Raw genomic sequence first — 21829 nt, forward strand, 5'->3', positions numbered from 1 at the left:
GTCATAAGCAGAATATTTCTTTGGGTCAAGGTCATCTTCACATTCATTTTTCAGACAGGTATTCGTCACCACTGTCAAATTTCTTAGGATGATGTTCTTGATGCCCCCATACTGTTAATTGAAAATTTCTCTAGCTCTATTTTGGCATCAGTTTATAACCACTGTGTTGATCAGGCAGTCAAGGTTAACATTTGTCTAAGGTCAGTGATCTCAAGATTTGTAATATTAAATAATAGTTTCATTTTTTTTCTCAGTTTAATGATGTCACAGTGATTTTCAGATTTGAAATATTTAATAAGAGAATACAGTCTAGGACTTGCAGACTATATAAAATGATTGTGTAGGGATTTCACATGTTCAAATTATATCAGTATGTCAAAGCTTTGTTGCATAATAAACTAAAACAGCAAATATTTTTAATTGGTGTTTTTGAGGATACATATATTAATGGGTTTTTTTCACAGATCTGTTAAATTGCTGTCATGGTTTTTACATATTTGTTTTAAATTTATGTGCAGGATAAATAGAAACGAAGTTTAACACTTAGTTTATTATCTGACAAATGACCATTTGTTGCTGATTGTGTGCGATATATGTACATGTATTATGTTTTGAAATTGACATATTTTGTTAATTTCTTTTTCATTATAATTCAACAGCAAACAATATAGTTTAGGCCAAACTGGTCTATTTCTAATTACATGGCAAAGTTCATCCAAGTAGTGTTAAGTGATAAGTACATTTTAAGGGTGTTATACTGAAAAACAATATTGAAAATGAAAGTAAAATGCCTGTATAGTTGAGTTATTGTTCTATTTATGAATGTTCCAAATCATAGTAATGCATTAATATGATTATACATGCTTGTAAAACATGAAGAAAGTTTATGTATATAGCCATTCTTGTCTGAAGCAATCCAACATTGGACAGTTGTTAATGTACTATGATATTGTTTTTCTTTTTGTGATAATGACTTATTGCCCTTGATGGGAGAGTGTACATGTATATGGAATTATCACACTAGAGTGTGGGCATTAATTTATTGAGGAATGTTCAGTTTCCAACTTAAGTTATATATATTTTTGTATTCTAATTTGATTTTTAAAACGGTTGTGACTAAGGTTTAATACTTCTCACATTGAACGATGCTGGTGTTTTGTGGCAGATATATAGTGTATATATTTTTTTGCATGACATTTTATTGTGAATTGTATATAGGGTAACTGTATTAATTTTGTGATAAAATCATTGTCTTGATATTATACATATTTATCTTCTTTGACCGAAATTGATCAACTATGTCAGCTAGCAGATCCATATACAGTATTCTTGCATATCAGACAGGATTATCTACCGTTTACACCGGTGCTAGAAAACTCTGTCTTACACCCCCCATGTAAGACAAGTCGCGTGCTTTAAATGACGTCATTGACGTGCGACTTTTATGAATGAATCGCGTTCTTAGGATGACGTCATTTTTCAGTTATGAATGAAGTTGTATGTTCATACGCTACTATAAGAAAAAAGTGCGTAATGAGAATATGAGTTTTCATAATTTCTGTTCCGAAAATAATTGACATGTAATATGCAAGAAAAAGAATCAAACACCGGCAGTTGGTACAGAAGGGAATATCTAGCTCTCGGGTAACTGTTTAGCGGAAACTCGGCAGAGCCTCGTTACCGCTGTAAACAGTTACCCTCGAGCTAGATATTCCGGTCTGTACCGGCAGCCGGTGTAAGATTCTTATAGTCTGTCTAAGCTCTATACTGTAACAAAGGTGCTAGTTGCATTGATTTGACCTACCAATATAACAGAAAAATCAGTTTTTTTCTTATTTATTTTTCTATAAGGATATTATATTGCATAAATAACAACTATAAACATATTTTAGGTTTATTCAATGCAACTAACACCTTTGTAAATGTTAGTAGCTCAATTTTAATGCTTTAATATTAAAATTAAATTGACTGTGCAGGGCAAGTCTCTCAAACAGATTTAGCAGGGTAAAGGAAAATTTTAAGAATTTAGAAAAATAATACCTACCGCAGAGAGCCTGCTAACCTCATGTGATCTACAAACATTGAAGCTACTGAGGCTAAAGGCTGAATTAATCCATATTATATTAAATATGTTAAATGGATTTATCCATCATTCAGTCTGGACAGAACAATTCATCATTTGGAGGGAAAATTCCCAAAATAATTTTTGACTGAATAGGTAACAGTGCAGTCCACAATCAGATAGCATGGATGTGCTAGCCGATCATGGTCTGCACTGGTCATATGGATTAATTTAGTTGTGGCCGGCAGGCTAAGGGGTCAATGTAAAGTATGACAAATTGTTTTCTTATAAAGTAATGAAATTAATGTAGGCCCTTGAAGGGAAAGATATTAGTTGTGTGTTGATTTTTGATTTGAGAATTGCTAATAATGTATTGTTATTTAATAGATTTATGAAATGTATTGTTTTCTTTTTATACTTTTTATGCCTGCGAAGGGAGGCATAATATAATGGCACCGTCTGTCTGTTCCACTTCATTCGTAACTTTGTCATACATTGAGGGATTTTACAATAACTAGGCATAAATGTCTACCACATCAAGACGATGTGTCGCACCCAAGAATTACGTCTCTACCTTAAAGGTCACACTAACATTTTGAAGTTTCACATAATTACAATTAGAATTAATAGGTACAGTAAACTCCGCTTATAACGAACTCATCGGGACATTCAAAATCTGTTCCTTATATCCGGAGTTCCTTATAAGCATATAGCGAATTAGTTCCTTGTATCAGGAGTTTATAGCAAACAGATTAACATATAACGAACTGATTGTTTACCATCGTCCGCCATTATGAAGGGCATTTGATTAAGAAAAATAGTGTTTTTTTTCCATTTCAGACACACTACCCGAAAGCGTACTTCTTTGGAATTTGAAAATCCTTTGCTATTTCAGTTTTAGATCAACTCCCTTTCTCAATTTCTTATAAAATATCATATTTTGTTTCTAAACTCAATGCTTTTCGTTTTCTTTCCATGAATAAGAATAAACAAAGTTTTTTTCCATCCTTTTACTTTATCTTCTATTATATTTTCAGGGTGACTTTACTAATGAATGATATAAATTTCTTTGCGTACTTTGTAGTTTTCAAAGAATTATGCTTGCAAGCATGCGTGATTATGTTGAAACCCGTTTATAAATGATCATAATTATTTTACTCGAGCAAAACTATTAAAGAAAAGAAATAATAGAATAAAAGGAATAACCGTTTTATCCTGGTGACAAGAACTCGTGCTAAAAATATCCTAAAAAGAAAACTAGTACGTACTGCTAGAAAAATTCATTTTAATAGATGTATTGAAGTACATACGACAATAAATGGTACATTCGGCCGAGTTTTAATCCATGTCAATTAAAACGAAAGTTGAAAATGCGGTATCTATTTACAAATGGCCGATATTTTAGAGTTCGTTATAAAAGTGTAATTTTCTGTACTTTTAAATAAATTGGGACTAAGAAATGAGTTCCTTATAAGCGATAATTCCTTATAACCGTGTTCGCTATAACCGTATATTTTTATATTAAATAAAGAAGGGCAAAATTCGGGCCAAAATAAATTGTTCCTTATAACCGGAAGTTCGCTATAACCGTGTTCCCTATAAGTGAAGTTTACTGTACATACAATCGTGTCTGGGCTGTAACTTTGCCATTCATGGAAGGATTTTAAAAAAACTTGGCATAAATGTCTACAAAATCAAGATGTGTCACATCCAATAATCACGTCCCTACCTCAAAGGTCATTGTTACACTACCATTTTGAAGTTCACTTTATCGCAGTTAGAGTTTATAGGTACAAACAGTTGTATTCGAGCTGTAACTTTGTCATGCATCTAAGGATTTTAAAATAACTAGGCATAATTATCTACCACATCAAGACAACATGTCGCGACAAAGACCCATGTCCCTACCTTCAAGGTCAAGGTCACACTTATAGTTTGAAGGTTCATGCTATCACAATTAGAGATTACAGGTACAATAATACAAAGAACAATGTTCAGCAATTAGTTACTTTCATTCTCTTTTCTTTTGATAATACCTGCATGCTGAAGCAACCTTTTCAGGGGCATTTGTCACTTGGGTGACAACAGCTCTTGTCTTATATTAAATTTATGACATACCTAACACTTCATATATTTAAAGTGTTAAGGGTATGTAGAGAGTAGACAGATGAAATTCAAAATAGGTTTGCATTTTGCCATAATATACCACACTCAATTTGGACATTTCACTACCGCTAGTCACCTTGACTTGTAATAATTGAACCGGGATTGTGTGTGTAATGCTTCTCCAGGCTAATGGTGAACATGTGTGTTAGATTTCCTTAATTCAAAATCATTAAATAGTCAATACACATTTTATTAATTTAATCTGACCTTTAATCTCTCTATGTGCAGCTTGATCACATTGACCAACTGAAACACTTTGACGATTATTTGTAATATTCCGAGATCATACTAAGTTATATTACAAAAGCAATTAGTGATCACAAGTCGCCTTATGATGCCGATTGCATGTTGCAGCTACTATATAGGTATATGTAGCAGGATGCACAAAAATCATTAACAGGGTAAAACGTGTTTTTGTGTCTCCATTACCTAGGATCACTTCTCCGTTGTCTGCACAACTAGACAATCGTTCTCGTTAAGTTTGGATGAAATTGCACCAGGGGTTTTTGAGGAGTAGCCCGGACAAGTTTTCTAACAGACGGAGAAGTGATCCCTATATGTTGCCACTACTCTGTAGAGGTGACACAAAAATCCCACAATGCATGTAGAAGTACACTACCATCCACCATTGGTATACCAATACAACCCCTCAATCACATCTATGGTTTCTTTCTCTTTTAAAATGTTCAGAGCTAAACAAACTGCCAGACAATGAATATGTATTCTTTAAAAATCTTAAGTTAGAATTACATTAAAAACATACACCATTAGTTTTTTTTATTTTATTCATAACAATAATTTCTGAAAGAATATTAAAGTGTATAGCAACATTTAGTTTTCAAGTTTACCTGAGAAAAACCATAAACTGACCATTAAGGTAAGTTCTGTTATTTTACGGACAGCATTTTTAATTTTTATAGAATGTTTTAATATTATGGTACACTAACAAGAATATATTAACATGATATCATCTGTGTCCACTGCCAAATGTATTATTCCACTCTATATAAATGTCGAGATCTTTATCAGAAACCGACGGCTTGACATTCTGTAAAGCTTCCTCAAAATCTTGACTAGCTATCGGTCTCACCTGAAAATATAAATAGATATTAATATTGTATGATAGGATTTTAAATTTAAGCTGTTAGTTAAGCCAATATAAAAAATTAAAATCGCAACATGCTCTTCCATGGTGTATGTGTATTGTCAAGCTTTTTTTGATTTTTCAATAATGCAAACAGATGACTCGAATTTTCATCTAACATCATTAAAATGCTCTTTATATTCTTATATGGTCCATATATAATCCACTTATGCTCCTCTCTGATTTTAAGGGTTAGTATGTTAACTTGACAACAAATCTGCAGACCTGTCTTCAATTTTTTTAAATTCCTTTATTTTCATAGTATTTTGTTTTTTTTAAGGTCATTTAGGCATATTTATATATTGATCAATTGTTGTGTATAAATTGTATTTTTTTGTTATTCCCTAAATGAAAATAAACTTATACAAACTATTCAAAATATCACACAATAATCTACTGAATGAGCTTTACCTCCAAGATTTTTTTTTCTAAATTCAGGAAGCTTGGTGGTGAAATCTTCATTTTTTCAAAAAGACATTTTGGACTAAAGTGTTTGTGTTTATGAACACATCTTATTTGATTTTGTCATTAAACAATTTACCTGATCAGCAGATATATTTTCTATATCACTAAATGACATATCTCTTATAGGACCTAGGGCAGCCTCTCTACACAATGTGGCCATGTCTGCTCCAGAAAATCCTGCCAAACAAAATTTATAAATACATGTACTTGTATAATCTTTAATGTAGACTGCTGTAGGAGACTAAATTCCATTACTTAAACTGAAGTCAATAATTCAGTGGTTTTTATTTAGCATTAACTCATTAATAATTAGGGTATTTCACTGTTAATTGATCTAATTATGTCCGATAATTTATCGATCTAGTTATGACGGGTATACAAGCTGGCATTAATACATGTTATATATTCTTTCTAGTCTAGGTCAATATATAATATAAATGTGCAGGTAATTATTAGGAAGTGCTCGTTCACATAAATTTCATTAAAATGTGCACAATTATAACGAACAATTAATCATCAAAGATTTATGTTAAGGCATATCAAGGGTTATAGTGTAGAGTGTTAACCATCAGTTCTGGCACATATTGTATCTAGCTGTTCATCTGTCAGGTTGTATGATTGTTGACGTAGTAGATTTGTTATAATAGTTCTCCTCGCAGGATATTCTGGTAGTGGGATATATAATCTCTTTACAAACCGACGCCTTGCTGCTTCATCAATCTCCTGTGGCCTAAAACACATACAATACAAAAAATATCCAAAGCAATACAAAAACACATCCAAACAATACAAAAAACTTCCAAACAACACATAAACCAATAAAATATAATAGATTTTATATGTATCCAGCTAAAGTTGTAAGATTCTTTTTGTGTAAGACCTGTTTACTATGCAAATCTTTCCTACTGACTGAGTAGAAAAGCTTTAAAATGGCCAAAAAAAAAAAAGAGTACATTTAAATTATCTTTTGTCACTTTCTCATATCAAATGTCAAAGTTGATTTATGACAAAATTTTGACTTAGGATTTTGGATCTCTTAAAAGCGCCTTTAAAATTACCCATACAATACTTAAGCTAAAATGATATTCAGAATGTTACCTGTTTGTAGCACCAATCACCAATAATCTATCCTCAGAACTAGTTGAAGCACCATCCTAATAAAAAAACAACAATATTTCTTTCTTTGATAAATATACGTTATTATCACTGTCTATGCAAAACACCTCTCTAAGTTTAACCCTGTTAAAACTGAAACAATTTACTAGACCAGACATGATTTTATTGGATTAAAAAAACACCCATCTCTTTGTAGCATTTTGAGTCACTTGATATGGGGCAAATGAGACAAAAGTAAAAAATATTCAGGCAAGTAGTTTGTACAATTTATATAAAAAGAATATTTACTCTTCATACTATGAGCTACTAAATTTGAATCATTTGTACAATAGATACATTGTACACAATACACATAAATAGAACTTAACAAATACTAGAGAAATATCACAGAAGTTTTTGTGCAAAAAACTGGAAGTTCCAAAAACATTAAAAATTATTTACTGCCTGTTTATAATTGTTATACAATATGATAAACTAAAACGAAGACTATGAAGGCTGGAATCCGAGGTCTTCTTCTAACAATAAAGCTGAAAAATAGTCATATGTCTGTGACATTATACCTATCAAATAAACCTATAGAAACATACAGATGAAATTCTCTCTTTCCAACTGTCTAGTGAAAGCTGTTGGTATCTTTTCATAAACAATAAATTTTAAGTTGTCATTTTTCCCCCCTATATTTTAGCCAAGGGAACTTGATACAAAAAACAACATCTGACTTAAAGTTTTAGTATGTTGTTTTATCAATATGGTCTACAACTTCAAATTATTTTTGAAAAAATAATATCCTTACTAGTTGAACAAGAAATTCTGTTTTAATTCTCCTTGATGCTTCATTTTCACCATCTGTTCTCTGTGTAAGTAGTGAGTCTATCTCGTCTATAAACACAACCGCAGGTTGACGGGAACGTGCCACGGCAAACAAGGCTCGAACCATCTTCTCTCCTTCCCCGACCTGTATATAGTGACATTATCTACAGCGATCAGTTACCAAACTTACCATTGTGTAAAATGCTTAGAGCTAAGAATATTTTAACATAAAACTATTGTGTTATTATTATTATTAAAGGAATTAATTGTAGTTTACTTGTAATAATTAAAAGTCATTTATAGTAATATTCATAGCACACATTAAAGCAGCAAGCCTCAACATGAGTAAGAAACAAATCTTTTTAAACAAGAGCTGTCGGTAGGACAGCAACGCTCAACTATTCTTAGTGCTTGATAGTAAAAAAAGCCTTGATGAAAAGGTAAAATTTTCTAAGTAAAGAAAAAGGCAAAATTTTTCTTTAAATCCATATTACAGTTATAGGCCTTGGAGAGAGTCCTATTATGCTCTCAAAGAAGAGTATAAAATTTCAACATGTTTCAAAGCCTTATGTCAATGAATTTTGAAAATATTTGAGGTATTACAAAAACTTTAACGTAAATTCTAAGTCGAAAAGGGGGCGTTATTCTGTCAAAATGCTTGATAGAGTTACCACCTCCTGTCTACATGTTGGGGTCATGATGGTGAACAAGTGTGCAAAGTTTCAAAGCCATATGTCAATGGACTTTGAAAATATTTAAACTATTACAAAAACTTTAACGTAAATTCCAAGTCGAAAAAGGGGCATAATTCTGGCCAAATGATTGATAGAGTTACCTCCTCCTGTCTACAGGTTGGGGTCATGATGATGAACAAGTGTGCAAAGTTTCAAAGCCATATGTCAATGGACTTTGAAAATATTTAAACTATTACAAAAACTTAAACATAAGTGGTTACGCAGACGCCGACGCTCGGGTGACTACAATAGCTCTACTTATTCTTATCGAATAGTCGAGCTAAAAATCAAACTAAAAATAGGACAGAATTTACTATTTTCATAATAATCTTCTACCATTTTACTGACACAGGTAAAAGAAAATTCTGCATATTTTTGACAAATTATTTGTAATTTCTATGGAGCGTTAAGTACACTGGACTCACACCACCTCATTTCTACACTTGACATTTGTTTTAACTTGTATGTTCATTATTTTCAATTTCAGAAGAAAAAATCTACAGAAATCTAGAACCATGCTGATTTAAAGATGATATAAAATTCAAATACTAAAAATATATTTATAAATGATTCAGAATGCACTAAACATACAGTGTATAGGTATAAGATTATATATATATAATCAAACACAGTTTACCCATTTTGAAGTCAGGGATGAAGCACTTATACAGAAGAATGTTGACTTGGACTGACTAGCTATACACTTTCCTGAAACAATCAACAATGAAAACATATTAAAATACTCTCACCATTTCTAAACTTTTCAGTTATCGTTATCCTAACCATACAAGTATTTCTCATAAAGGAGAATTTAAGAAGATGTGTTAACACAAATATGTACACAATTTTTCTGGTTTTTCCCCCAAACATTCTCCATTCAAACCAAAAAGTGAATTTCACAAAAATAAAAAATACTGTAATAAACAAAGAAATTCCATTTAGCTAAAATTCAATATTTCAAGTTTCTGTACAGGTATATTTTCAAAATCAAATGAGAAAATTTAACAAATAATATACTTTTGCTTACTAATCTTGCCCTATTTAAAGGCAGTTCCCATTAACATTAAAAAGAACACCAATTCTTTTAACGTCCTAAAGAAGTTTCTATATAACTAGATATACTGTAAAGAAATGTCTAATAGAAACTTGTATTACCTATTAATGTTTTCCCAGTACCAGGGGGACCAAACAGTAACAAACCTTTTGGGGGACCTCTTAAACCAGTGAATATATCCCTGAAAACACACAATATACATACATCAAAGATGGTGGACACATTTGACTTTTGGACGGAAGGCATGGCAGAAAAATTTCCTAAATAATCATGATTTAGACAAGTTTTTGTGATTTTTTAATACTGAATGGATAACATTCAAGTAAAGTGCATAAACCACTATATTGAAAGCAGCTGAGTACTTTAACTAAATTGTTAGACCACATAACTTCTTCTAGCTGCTAAAGACAGTGGTTCACTTCTAAAAAAGAATTTCAGGTAACCTCAGTTTTATCACACAGTAACAAGGAGATTTAGAAACATAAGTTCTACAAGTACATGTACATACGGTCTAAGCATAGGCCACACTACTATTTCTTTGATTGTTTTCTTAGCAAACTCCAGTCCTGCCACGTCATCCCAGGTCATTGGTGGACCATTGTCCATTATCTACAATATTTATAGCATAAATTATTTATCTAACATAATGCTACAGGAGTGAACTTACATTTGTCCACAGAATAACACAACCAGATTATGTCATACACAACTCTAACATTACAAAAATTCAGCTGAACATTAAAATATCATAATGTATATCATTATATAAGCTGTATCTCTGTGAATTGTATGTTAACTCATACTGTACTCTACAATTCCGAAATCAGACACTCCAGTTAGTACACAGAACTTTGTGAAGTAAGTCTACATCAATACATGTACATCAAACTAAAGTATTTATTATAAAGTTATACCTCATTCATGATCAGTTCCACCATTTTAGGTTCTATACCCTTCAACCTTTCATCATCTAAATCTTCTATATTAGCCCCGCCCCCTGCTCCACCTTCACTTCCACCTGTCTTCAACACAGCTCTTGTTATTGTATTTGCTGTTTGATTCCTGACATTAAACAAGAAAATTCACTGATGTTTCATAACCTTACTCTGATAAAAGCTAAAAGCATGTCCTTATTTTTACAGGAAATGAGAAAAATGTCTAATTTTAGCATCAGCAACCTTGGTTTTTATGTAACCTACCTGAAATTAACACATCAGTGTCAATGAAAGGTACAAAAGGTAAGTAAGTAAATGAAAGGTGTTAGAGTGTGACTGAAAGAGGAAGGAATTACCAATTACCATATGGGCAATGGCAGCACAGACATTGCTGATTTAATGTTATGAACTTGTCCTGTTTCTTATTATAAGCTGTTCTTTATTGGTTATGGAGATTTCAAATTTAGAATTCTAAAATCATGTAGCCAGTAAAGTAGTCTATGTGCAGGCCAATATATATATATATTTTAAGACACACAGGTAAGCAGGTATAGAAATATTACCCAAAGTCATCTCCATCTTTACTCATCACAGGTGGCACAAACTTGCTGTTTAAACCTCTTCTGTAAAATATATACATCCAACATCATTAGTAAATGTATGAAATATCATTACATAACCATTACACCCCTAAATCTGTATAATAGACTTGTCTTGTTTTCAATTAAGAACTGTCTGTTCTTAATTTAATACTCTTAACATGCTTCTCATTCATTTCTTATAAGATCAGAAATGCCATCCATGGCCAAGTGGTTAAGGTCATCGACTTCAAACCACTTGCCCCTCACTGCTGTAGGTTCAAATCATGTGACTGACTTAGAATTTTTTCATGTGAGGAAGCTATCCAGCTTGCTAACAGAATGTTGGTAGTTCGACTCAGACGCCTGTTTGTACCTGAAATAACAATTCATCTGTGATCTAAATTGAATTTTTTTAGATCTCCTTTTAGTCACATGTAGTCATTTACATTCCAAAGTAAAGAGTGAGAAAAAAGTGTTATGAATTTACCTTGTCCCAAGTGATTTTTTCCCTGTACCATATGAAGATGTATTTACAGAACCACGAGTCTGTCCTCCACCACCATACTTTCTCTGGTTGTCTATATCCTATATTATCATATACATGTTCATCAATTACATCATATATGTACATCAATTATATCTATGAACAATATTCCAAATTATTATATACATGTATATCTAGCGTCTAGGCTTCAAAATATAGAGGAAGACAACTATACTACTTTGCATATTAGACAATACTTTTAATACTAATTTACTCTTCCATAATTTAACCGTTTCATGTAACCATTCATCTCTGAAAGGATCAACACATATTTCTGCAGCACAGAAATGTTTATAAGCAGGAAAGGAAATGTGTAAGCTAACAGTTAGCTCAGTCAGTAGACCTGAGTAACAGTATTTAGAGGGCTCTGGGTTTGAGTTTTGGTCATGTGGCATAGTTTCTCTCATCCTGTAACAGGTTAAACATATTGAGGGTACAATTTCTTTTTTTCATTCCAAAATTTACCAATTTAGTTAAAAGGTGTGTGTAATGTAAAGAGTAGAATAAGAGAAGAGTATTTGTTTACCATTTGTTGTTTTGCTGTCCTGAAGGCATTGGTAGATTTACTAACTCTCTCATCATCATCTTCACCTGTCTCTACTGTCTCATTATAACCTCTCTTTGATCCATACTACAAACAAGAAAATAAAACACAGATGTTTACCAGTATAACCTCACTTTGATTCAAGATGTAGACAAGAAAATAAACATAGACCTCTACCGTTATAACCTTTAAAACAGTACTTAGACACAGAATAGTGTTTGTCAACTCAAATGACTTATTTTATTCAAAGACATTTACAGCAGAAACTCTTTATTTTCAGCACATTTGTGATGAAAATATACAGTTTTATTTATCTAATCATTTCTGTTAATAACTGTTGCTAATGTTGACCATATAGCCAGTAAATTGATTTATGGGGATATTTTCATCTGGTGAGGTTTACTTCTTCTAAATTCATTTGACTGGGTTGATTTCCATATCCTATGTTTTTTTCCACTGTAATTGACCAATTTAGGTCCTCTTACAAGATATGTTGCGTGTAATATATATGCGAGTTGATCGTGATATATACAACACTGTCATCAACAAAAACCATACACGTGACACTACATGTATACTCTCAAGCAGATCATAGTGTAAGAGGTGTAGGCCGAAAACACCTAATGTAACTCAGCGGCAGCTTGGCCAAGTGGTAAACATTACACTAGCAATATAAGGATTTCTACCTGCTTGGGTTCGAACTCCATCAGGGCAAGCTGTTGTTTCCCTGAAACAAGAAATCTATCTTGGAGGTCAAATAAAATATTGACCTTGAAGTGTTTTTTATTATCTGATGCTCGATGTGTACCATTACTTCCCTTATTTAAAATTATCAAATTTCACAAATAGGTTTTACGTAGGTTTTATTTAACATAGAGATTTAGTCCATATTACATTGTACCTCTCGGTTACGGTTCCCCTGATTAAGCCCATACTGGTTCCCTTGATTTGGTCCGTACTGGTTCCCCACATTAGGTTGATACTGATTCCCTTGACCAGATCCATATTGATTAGAAGCCTGATTCCTAGCTAAAAGATTAAAAGAATTTATAAAGAGCATTTACTTCATTGTTAAACTTTTGTTATTTGCAATTTTTGTTTATCTAAACAATCACTAATAAGTGGTTTAAAAATATATAAACTTATACAGTCCTATTTCATTTATGATTACAGGAAAACAACTAACCATCTTATAATATCTAAAAGGAAAGTGTTAAAATGATAATAAATAAGTTATTTAAAAAACTCTTTCAAATATTATGTTTACAAAAATCAAGACTATTTTTACCTCCAGTTGAAAACAATGGTTGTCTACTTCCTCTCAAGTTATTGTCTTCCATGTTTTGGTTTTTCTGTCTCTCATTAGGTATTTTATTGAAGAAATTATTCTGTGGTACTTGAGGTACACTTTGTTCACTAGGTCTTATAGGAAAACTTTGTTGATTATCACTACCTGAATTCTGATACAAATTCATCACTCTCTCTGTAGAATTTGCCTCTGCTCCTTTTCTCACACTTTGGAATTTAAATTTTGAGGCATTTTGTGGCAGGGAAACATTTTGTGGCACTGACATATTTTGAAATGGAAGATTTGGAGGCTGGTTCTCTTTTTTACTTTGTGGTAATGGTTCTGACAACCTTTGACCAGGTACCATCCGATGCGTAGACTCCTAGAAAATATATAATGAGATATGTGAAACAACAAGCATAGACAAGTTTATCTTTGGAAACCATGGACATTAAATACTTTGATTGTTAATCATACAAAAGATATGAAGAGTTCCCTTGATATTGCTGGAGTAATAATGCATACCTGACTGTACACTTAAATCCTTATGATTATGCAACACTTATTAATGAATTGTGACTGCACACTGTTGTATACCTTTGGAACGTAATTCATTTGAAATGCAAATAAATGTATTTGCTCATCAAAAAAAAAAATATTTTTTTTTACTTTCTTTTTTTCCGCAATCTGTCCATTTTCATTTGTTTGGGATATAAAGCTGAAAATCTAAAGTTGGTCAATCAACAAATTTAAGCCTGGTCAGATTGCATGGTAGTGCAGGCTGGCATGCCTCTATATTAAAAAGGTAGTCAACTTCAGAAAGCTAAGAGTTAAACCTAAATGAAATAGGTAACAGATGGTGTATGACAAACATTTTGTTTTACTATACCTGTGAATTTTTCATTGCATTCTTTATATAGGGCAATGATTTGATTTTATCTAATGTTAAAGAACTTTTCCAATTCTGGCTCTCTGAAATGCATAAAATATTCAATATTTAATAATATTGCATTGTTACAATTCCCCTAGTAGCACTACTATTATACCTGTATGAACATGTACTTAGAGTGAACATAAATTCAGTACAACAGGGATAGTAGATGCTTTATCTATTTACTATTTACAAAGAAAAAAATGTTAACCTGCTTCCATATTTAAAATTGATGATGCAATACAATTAACAATTAAAAAGACTAATTACCAATATCTTAGACAATATTATTATCCATTGACACAATTTACAAGTATGTAAGTATATTTAGTTGGTGCAAAGGTAAATACACAAAAGCAAAATGAAAATTTTACCATTTTTGTTTCCACTACACAGTGCTAGAGCCCCTTCAGCATAATTGTTTAAGCCTGCAATATAAGAATGCAAAAACTAGAAATGTGTCCATAGGACACGGGTGCCCCCACCGCGCCACTGTTCTGTCAATCTTATGACTCTAGGTCAAATATTTTTTGAAAACTAAAAATCTTTTACTAAGTAAAGGGCAACTGAATAAATCCACAAGCAAACCCCAAGGTGCATAAGTACACATGGTGACCAACATTCTTGTAAACTTTCAGGCCTACAAGTGAAATACTTTTTGAGCTATGCATGAACAAGTTGAAAATTGCAAATTTATACTACTGTAAGTCAAGGGCAATAACTCTAACAAAACTGAAAAAGTCCCACACATAAGTTAAAAATTGCAAAATTTTACTAAGTCAAGGGCAATAACTCTAAAAATACTAAAAATATCCAAACGAAAATACCCAGGTGCACAACTACACATGCTGATCAACATTCCTGTAAAGTTTCATGACTCTAGGTCAAATACTTTTTGAGTTACATGCGACACAAGTTGAAAATTGCAAAATTTTACTAAGTCAAGGGCAATAACTCTAAAAATACTAATAATATCCAGACGAAAATACCCAGGTGCACAACTACACATTCTGATCAACATTCCTGTAAAGTTTCATGACTCTGGGTCAAATACTTTTTGAGTTACATGCGACACAAGTTGAAAATTGCAAAATTTTACTAAGTCAAGGGCAATAACTCTAAAAATACTAAAAATATCCAAACGAAAATACCCAGGTGCACAACTACACATGCTGATCAACATTCCTGTAAAGTTTCATGACTCTGGGTCAAATACTTTTTGAGTTACATGCGACACAAGTTGAAAATTGCAAAATTTTACTAAGTCAAGGGCAATAACTCTAAAAATACTAAAAATATCCAGACGAAAATACCAAGGTGCACAACAACACATGCTGATCAACATTCCTGTAAGTTTGATGTCTCTAGGTCAAATACTTTTTGAGTTACGTGCGGCACAAAAGAGAACGGACAGACGTTCTTACATTTGTATTCTTGTTGGGTATTTTACTGTGTAAAAAAAGTACCTGTGTAAACAATCAAAGAAAATACCAACAATACATACCTAATGAGTAGGATTGGTAGTTGTTGGGTATTCAGTACCCAACATATACCCTCCCGTGCGCTCGTCCGGACGGATGGACGGACGGACAAGGGTAAATCTAAATGGCAGCCACTGAAGTGGGGGCACAAAATCTAAACGATATGTCAAATTCCAGACAAGTGCTCTACCTCTGCAAACAATTTATCTCTTTTGCCACTCATTTTGTTTGACTGATATTTTTATATTGGAGGGAAATTGTCTGAATACTCAGTCTGTCACAATTGATCCAATCAAACAAGATCTGTGTGCAGAAATAGTATACTATTCTAAATGTTTGACAGTTAAACAAGAGCCTTAATAATATAAATTTTCAAAAGGGCCATAATTCTGTCAAAATCTAAGTTAGAGTTATGGGCCTTGGAGAGTACACTCCTATTATTAAGCTCTCAATAAAGTATGTGAAGTTTTAACACCATTCCCTTCAGTAGTTTTAGAGATACAAACCTGCACACAAAAACTTAATCAAAGTGTGACACAGAAGCCTATGTGAGTAGAATAGCTGTCCCTATTTTTGGAACAGTCAAGCTAAAATAAAAGTACAAACAATATACTAGTAGATTAGTCTGGTTAGACTGCAAGGATGTGCTGTATGGCCTAGCTTAATAACAGTGGCAAAGCATACTCATTTCAATTCCAGCAGGTTAGCACTTAATATTACTCAGTCATTATTACTCTAAGTTTTCTTTCTAGCTGATCTTATTATAGGGAACATATGATTATATTGCTAATCAAAAGAGAGTATCTTTATGCAATTATCTGGCTAGAATTCCCAACTAGAACTCCGCGAGCCGGATGTGTCGCCTTGTGAACAATGTAGTTTAGGAGAAATGGCCAGGACAAAAATGAAATATGAAAAATAACAAAGGGCAATAACTAAAAAAATAATAAGTGCAGAGCAGCAGTTTCTGTGCACTGCACTTCTTATCAATAAGATCTATCATTCTATGATGTTTCAAGTCCATAGCTTTCATACTTGAGGAGAAATGACCAGGACAAAAATAAAGTAAGAAAATCAACAAAGGGCAATAACTCAAAAAATAAGAAATGCAGAGTATCAGTTCTTATGCACTGCACTTTTTCTTAATGAGATCTATCATCCTATGAAGTTTCAGGTCCATAACTTCTATACTTTCGGAGAAATGGCCAGGACAAAAATTAAGTATGAAAATTAACAAAGGGCCATAACTCAAAAATTAAGAAATGCAGAGTACCGATTCTTGTGCACTGCACTTCTTCTTAATGAGATCTATCATCATATGAAGTTTCAAGTCCATAGCTTTTATACTTAAGGAGAAATGGCCCGGACAAAAATAAAGTATGAAAATTAACAAAGGGCAATAACTCAAAAATTAGGAAGTGCAGAGTACCGGTTCTTATGCACTGCACTTTTTCTTAATGAGATCTATCATCCTATGAAGTTTCAGGTCCATAACTTCTATACTTTCGGAGAAATGGCCTGGACAAAAATTAAGTATGAAAATTAACAAAGGGCCATAACTCAAAAATTAAGAAATGCAGAGTACCGATTCTTGTGCACTGCACTTCTTCTTAATGAGATCTATCATCCTATGAAGTTTCAAGTCCATAGCTTTTTTAGTTGAAGAGAAATGGCCCGGACAAAATTAAAGTATGAAAATTAACAAAGGGCAATAACTCAAAAAATAAGAACTGCAGAGTACCGATTCTTGTGCACTGCACTTCGGGTTATTGAAGGAAGCATGCATACCAAGTTTGAAGTCAATCAGATTTATAGTGACTGAGTTATGCTCCTGACAAGCTTTAGGGGACGCCGACGCCTACACAGACGCCGCTGCCGCCGACAAAAGTAACCCCTATATGTCACCTTTTCAAGGCGACACAATAAAAAACAAGTTGTGCCAAAATTGATTAATGTTTTGTTGTTTAAAAACTATGCTGATAATGTTCTTTTCATACTTGGAACTAATCAAGGAAACCAACCCACATGTAGATTCTACATTTTGAGCAAAACAGAGCATCCAATTAATAACGGTAAGGGTCAAGTTCTGAATATACTGCCAAAAAAATAACAACAATTTTATCAGTTTTACCTGTATGTTCATCAAAGGAATCTACAATATTTATGTACATGTCTTCATATTGTCTCTTCACACTGTCTACAGCATTCTCACCAACCCTGATGTAAACCAAACTTCCAGTTAAAGATTAATTAATATCTAACAATGTTGTGAGGCACAGAGCAGTTTTCCTCTTTAACAGTTCAACTTTGATTAAATACTTACATTGTTCTAAAGACACTTCACTATATTTTGTTCTCATTTTATACAACAGATCAATTTCATATAAGAGAACATTTTGTAAAAATATGCATATGATCAAAAAATTGTAAATATTGAAATATATATTGCTCTAGAAGGTAAATAATTAATCATTGCAATTTAATATCACTGAATTCATTCGAGCCGTGTCACGACAAAACCAACATAATGCGTTTGCGACCAGCATGGATCCAGACCAGCCTGCGCCTCCGCGCAGTCTGATCAGGATCCATGCTGTTCGCTATCAGTTTCTCTACTTGTAAAAGGGTCTGTAAGCGAACAGCATGGATCCTGATCAGACTGCGCGGATGCGCAGGCTAGTCTGGATCCATGCTGGTCGCAAACCCGTTATGTTGGTTTTGTCGTGACGCGGCTCATATTTTGATTTTTGTTTATGTTTATTAATTTTACTAACAATCCTGAGAGTTTAGCATATTGAAGATGTGCCATCGTCTTCCTCAGTAATTCAGCTTTTGCACTGGCAGTTCCATTTTCTAACTTCTGGTCAAGCACCAAACTTTGATAATGTGATAAAAAATCTTTATGCTCTTTGGAGAATTCCATTATGGGTAGCGAACATACATGTAAGACAAGTGCAATTCAGAATCTGAAAATAATTAAATTACAAAAATGTGTAATGAAAATATTGTAAAAGTTTGTCATATGTCATGGTTCAGAACTGTTCACTATTTAGGGGAGAATATGTGTAAGCGCCTGGAAAGCTCAGACGGAATGGTATTTGGTGGGTCCTGAGTCCGAGTCTCGGTCAAGCTGCACATTTTTCTTACCCTGTGACACATAGAAGTAGAAATTTCCACAGTTCCCAGTGACAAATGCCGTCAGCCTTGGTTGGCATATTTACTGTTGCTGGATGGGTAGATTTCAAAGCTGGGATTCTGCATAATATACTTAATTCTGTCTGAGAATGCATGAACATAATTGACAATAACAGACAAAAATACCAGCAAGTGATTACACAATCAGATATCATATCATATACAGTAGCCATCAATAATTAGATCGGCAATTTTTGACAGTACACAAAGTCTGCGGCAAAATGCTTAGTATTGTAGAGATAACAGGTGTAGGCCTTGCTGTTGGGTTAACCCTTTAGCAATGTAGTTGAGTGACCGCCTTGTAATCGAGAGGTCTGGTCACCACCAGGGGATTTTTCACAGGGCAATTTTTCTTTTTATAACAGGGGCCGATATAAGGCCTCTTCACAATTCAGAATTGAACTTTTTTTCACAAAGCGGCAGAAAAAAATTCACAATTTCAAAAGAGATTTCATAAAATATTGGGACTCTGTCTTCGAAATACATTGTTTACCTTCTGGTAAAACTTGATTTACCCAATTGCAATAACACATAAATAGTTTTAATCAAGTTAAATGGTTTTGCGCAAGTACGGACTTGAAGCAGATTTTACATCAAGCGTTCACAGCAAACCGTTTCTGGTTTCAAAATGTTGCAAAATGCCAAATATTTCTTTTTTTCCCCCACAATTTTATAACATAACACGCTTTTTTTCACAAAATGAATAGGCCCAGGCCCCTTCACAATTTTGACAAAAAATGCCCTGTTTCAGGTTTACAATATTATTGTTAACTAAAGTGTAAAGCTAAAGGGTTAACCCCACAGCAAGGTTGGAAATGGCCTACACCTTTAATCACTACAGTATATTCATGGTTGGATACCCAAGATTGATAAACATGTCACACGACATGCAATCAACCATGGGTAAAATGAATTGATTTGCGTCGATATACTGCAACAGGTGCGTTGATTTTCTCACAAACTGAATTTAATGTGACGTCTATGGTTGTCACCATTGGTTCAAATGTCTGTAATACCGAACGTCGTACAGAACGAGCGTTTTGATTGGTTTTAATCGCCTCATGAAATCGTGAGGCAGCCAATGAAATAGCTGCCTTTGACACACCTCTAATCGACAGAATATCGGCAAAAAATCCCACGGCTGATAAATGTTAATGGTTCGGCCGTGGGTATCCGACGATCAGGGTCTTTCAAATAGAATTCTATTTGAAAGACCCTGCGACGATGCAGTATATTGTATTTGCTGCAGGTTGAGATAATTTGTTGATTATGATAAACACTTGAAACTAATAACGGTACTGCTGACTGAAGCCTAGGGGAGCGGCTCTAAAATGTGGCATCTTAAGACAATGAGGAAGGGTGCATGTGGGGCCGGTGCATGAGCTTCTTCTTGAACAACGGTGCTCCGGACTGACCTCCAGCAATCTTCTGGGATAGATCCCTATGTTTATTACATTCAAATTTCTATTTTATACAGTAATTACTACAAACAGAATGAGCCTCCTAGTCTTGGATATATAGTCTAAGATACTGAATCTATTTAATGAATTTTGAAACTTGACAGAAGAGGAAGATAATTTCATGAATGTCTGTACAGTAGTGTAGCAAAATGGCCATTAATTTTGCAAAAATATAAGTATATTAATTTAAAACAAATCTTACTTACTTTACCACTTTTTTTTCAGTTTCAATAAGTGATAATGTTATTTTATCATAGGAATTCCCATTAAACAGTTAAATTGTTATCAGGAGTTTACATTTTCATTTTTCCCGGGAAAATTACAAGAGTACTAAAGGGAGGCTACTGTATTCTTTTTTTATTAGGTTAAAGGACACCAATTTATTTTCCCGAACAAGTCAAAAAATATTACTGTATTTCGCATTTTGCACACACTGATATTGCACATGAAGTCATATCAAGTAAATTTTATTCATAAGTCGGATACATATAACAATAAAACATAACCTCTGATGAGCTTTTACACCGACTACATTAAATTTTATAAAAAAATTCATTGACTTGACTTGAAAACACTATGCCATCATTTAAATCGCGGTAAATGTTGAACATTACACTTTTAAAAGGTTTTTTTCATGTTTCAGTTAAAATTACTAAATGTTATAACGCTCAATTTTAAGTATCAAAGCAATCTTTACTTTGTAACTCAATATTATTTTTTCAGTCAAGCAGGAACATTTAGTAATGGTTTCTTTTTACAGAAATAATTATTAGTAAAACGTTGTTCTGTTTTAAGAAATACATATGGATCGAAATATGCCATTACCGTGAAATAAATGATTTGAATTGAACGTATCCATAAATACCTATGGGATGTTAAAATATAGGTGGTTTTGGTGAACTGAGGCGCTCTCATTTGTAAATAAATAGATATCGTTGAATTTTGATTCAAAATAGTAATTAACGTCTCCAAATTTATTATTTACTTGTAAATGAAATATTGAGAAATATTGATGAAATAAAATGCGTAATTTTTTCCGTATTTTCACTGTAAACATTTATTCTTTACTGCAGTGAAACATACATACATGTGAACTTTTTTTTATGATCAAGTGGGAGATTTTTCTTCAAAAAGAGGGAGATTTTAGAATTAACATTAAACAAAGAAGGAAATTCTGACATCAAAAATAGGGAGATTTCTTTAGTTTGTGAAAATACCCCTTATTTTAAGATAAATCTTTGAAAATATGGCTGCAGAAAGTGGGAGTCTCCTGCTAAAAGTGGGAGAGTTCACATGTATGAACATATTTACCGTATTTT

The 21829-nt window shown here is 33.0% G+C and overlaps 1 protein-coding gene across 1 annotated transcript; it reads right to left on the reverse strand.

Annotated features, from left to right (window-relative positions):
* Positions 1-4995: 4995 nt before the first annotated feature.
* LOC132744024 (fidgetin-like protein 1) lies at positions 4996-20830 on the reverse strand. Its single transcript, XM_060732634.1, has 19 exons — positions 20717-20830; positions 18630-18821; positions 17987-18072; positions 14749-14802; positions 14333-14415; positions 13444-13825; positions 13057-13184; positions 12138-12242; positions 11555-11652; positions 11050-11109; positions 10466-10613; positions 10060-10160; positions 9653-9732; positions 9135-9205; positions 7747-7908; positions 6936-6991; positions 6404-6567; positions 5914-6014; positions 4996-5318 (listed from the first exon to the last, which is right to left on the reverse strand). Exons 2-19 carry the CDS (start codon positions 18776-18778, stop codon positions 5196-5198), a joined length of 2151 nt encoding a protein of 716 aa, XP_060588617.1. The 5' UTR covers positions 18779-18821; positions 20717-20830; the 3' UTR covers positions 4996-5195.
* Between the last annotated feature and the right edge of the window lie 999 nt (positions 20831-21829).

The sequence above is a fragment of the Ruditapes philippinarum genome, unplaced genomic scaffold (assembly GCF_026571515.1).
Source record: "Ruditapes philippinarum isolate M1 unplaced genomic scaffold, ASM2657151v2 ctg684_1_1_1_1, whole genome shotgun sequence".
NCBI classification, from domain to species: Eukaryota; Metazoa; Mollusca; class Bivalvia; order Venerida; family Veneridae; genus Ruditapes; species Ruditapes philippinarum.

What these genes read in the sequence shown, in the direction of transcription:
- LOC132744024 (XM_060732634.1), bottom strand. Translation starts at nt 18,778, where the DNA reads ATGGAATTCTCCAAAGAGCATAAAGATTTTTTATCACATTATCAAAGT. An exon ending in GTGATTGGTGCTACAAACAG is followed by an intron (nt 6,568 to 6,935) that starts GTAACATTCTGA and finishes TATGTGTTTTAG; the next exon opens with GCCACAGGAGATTGATGAAG. An exon ending in AAAATATATCTGCTGATCAG is followed by an intron (nt 5,319 to 5,913) that starts GTAAATTGTTTA and finishes TTATATTTTCAG; the next exon opens with GTGAGACCGATAGCTAGTCA.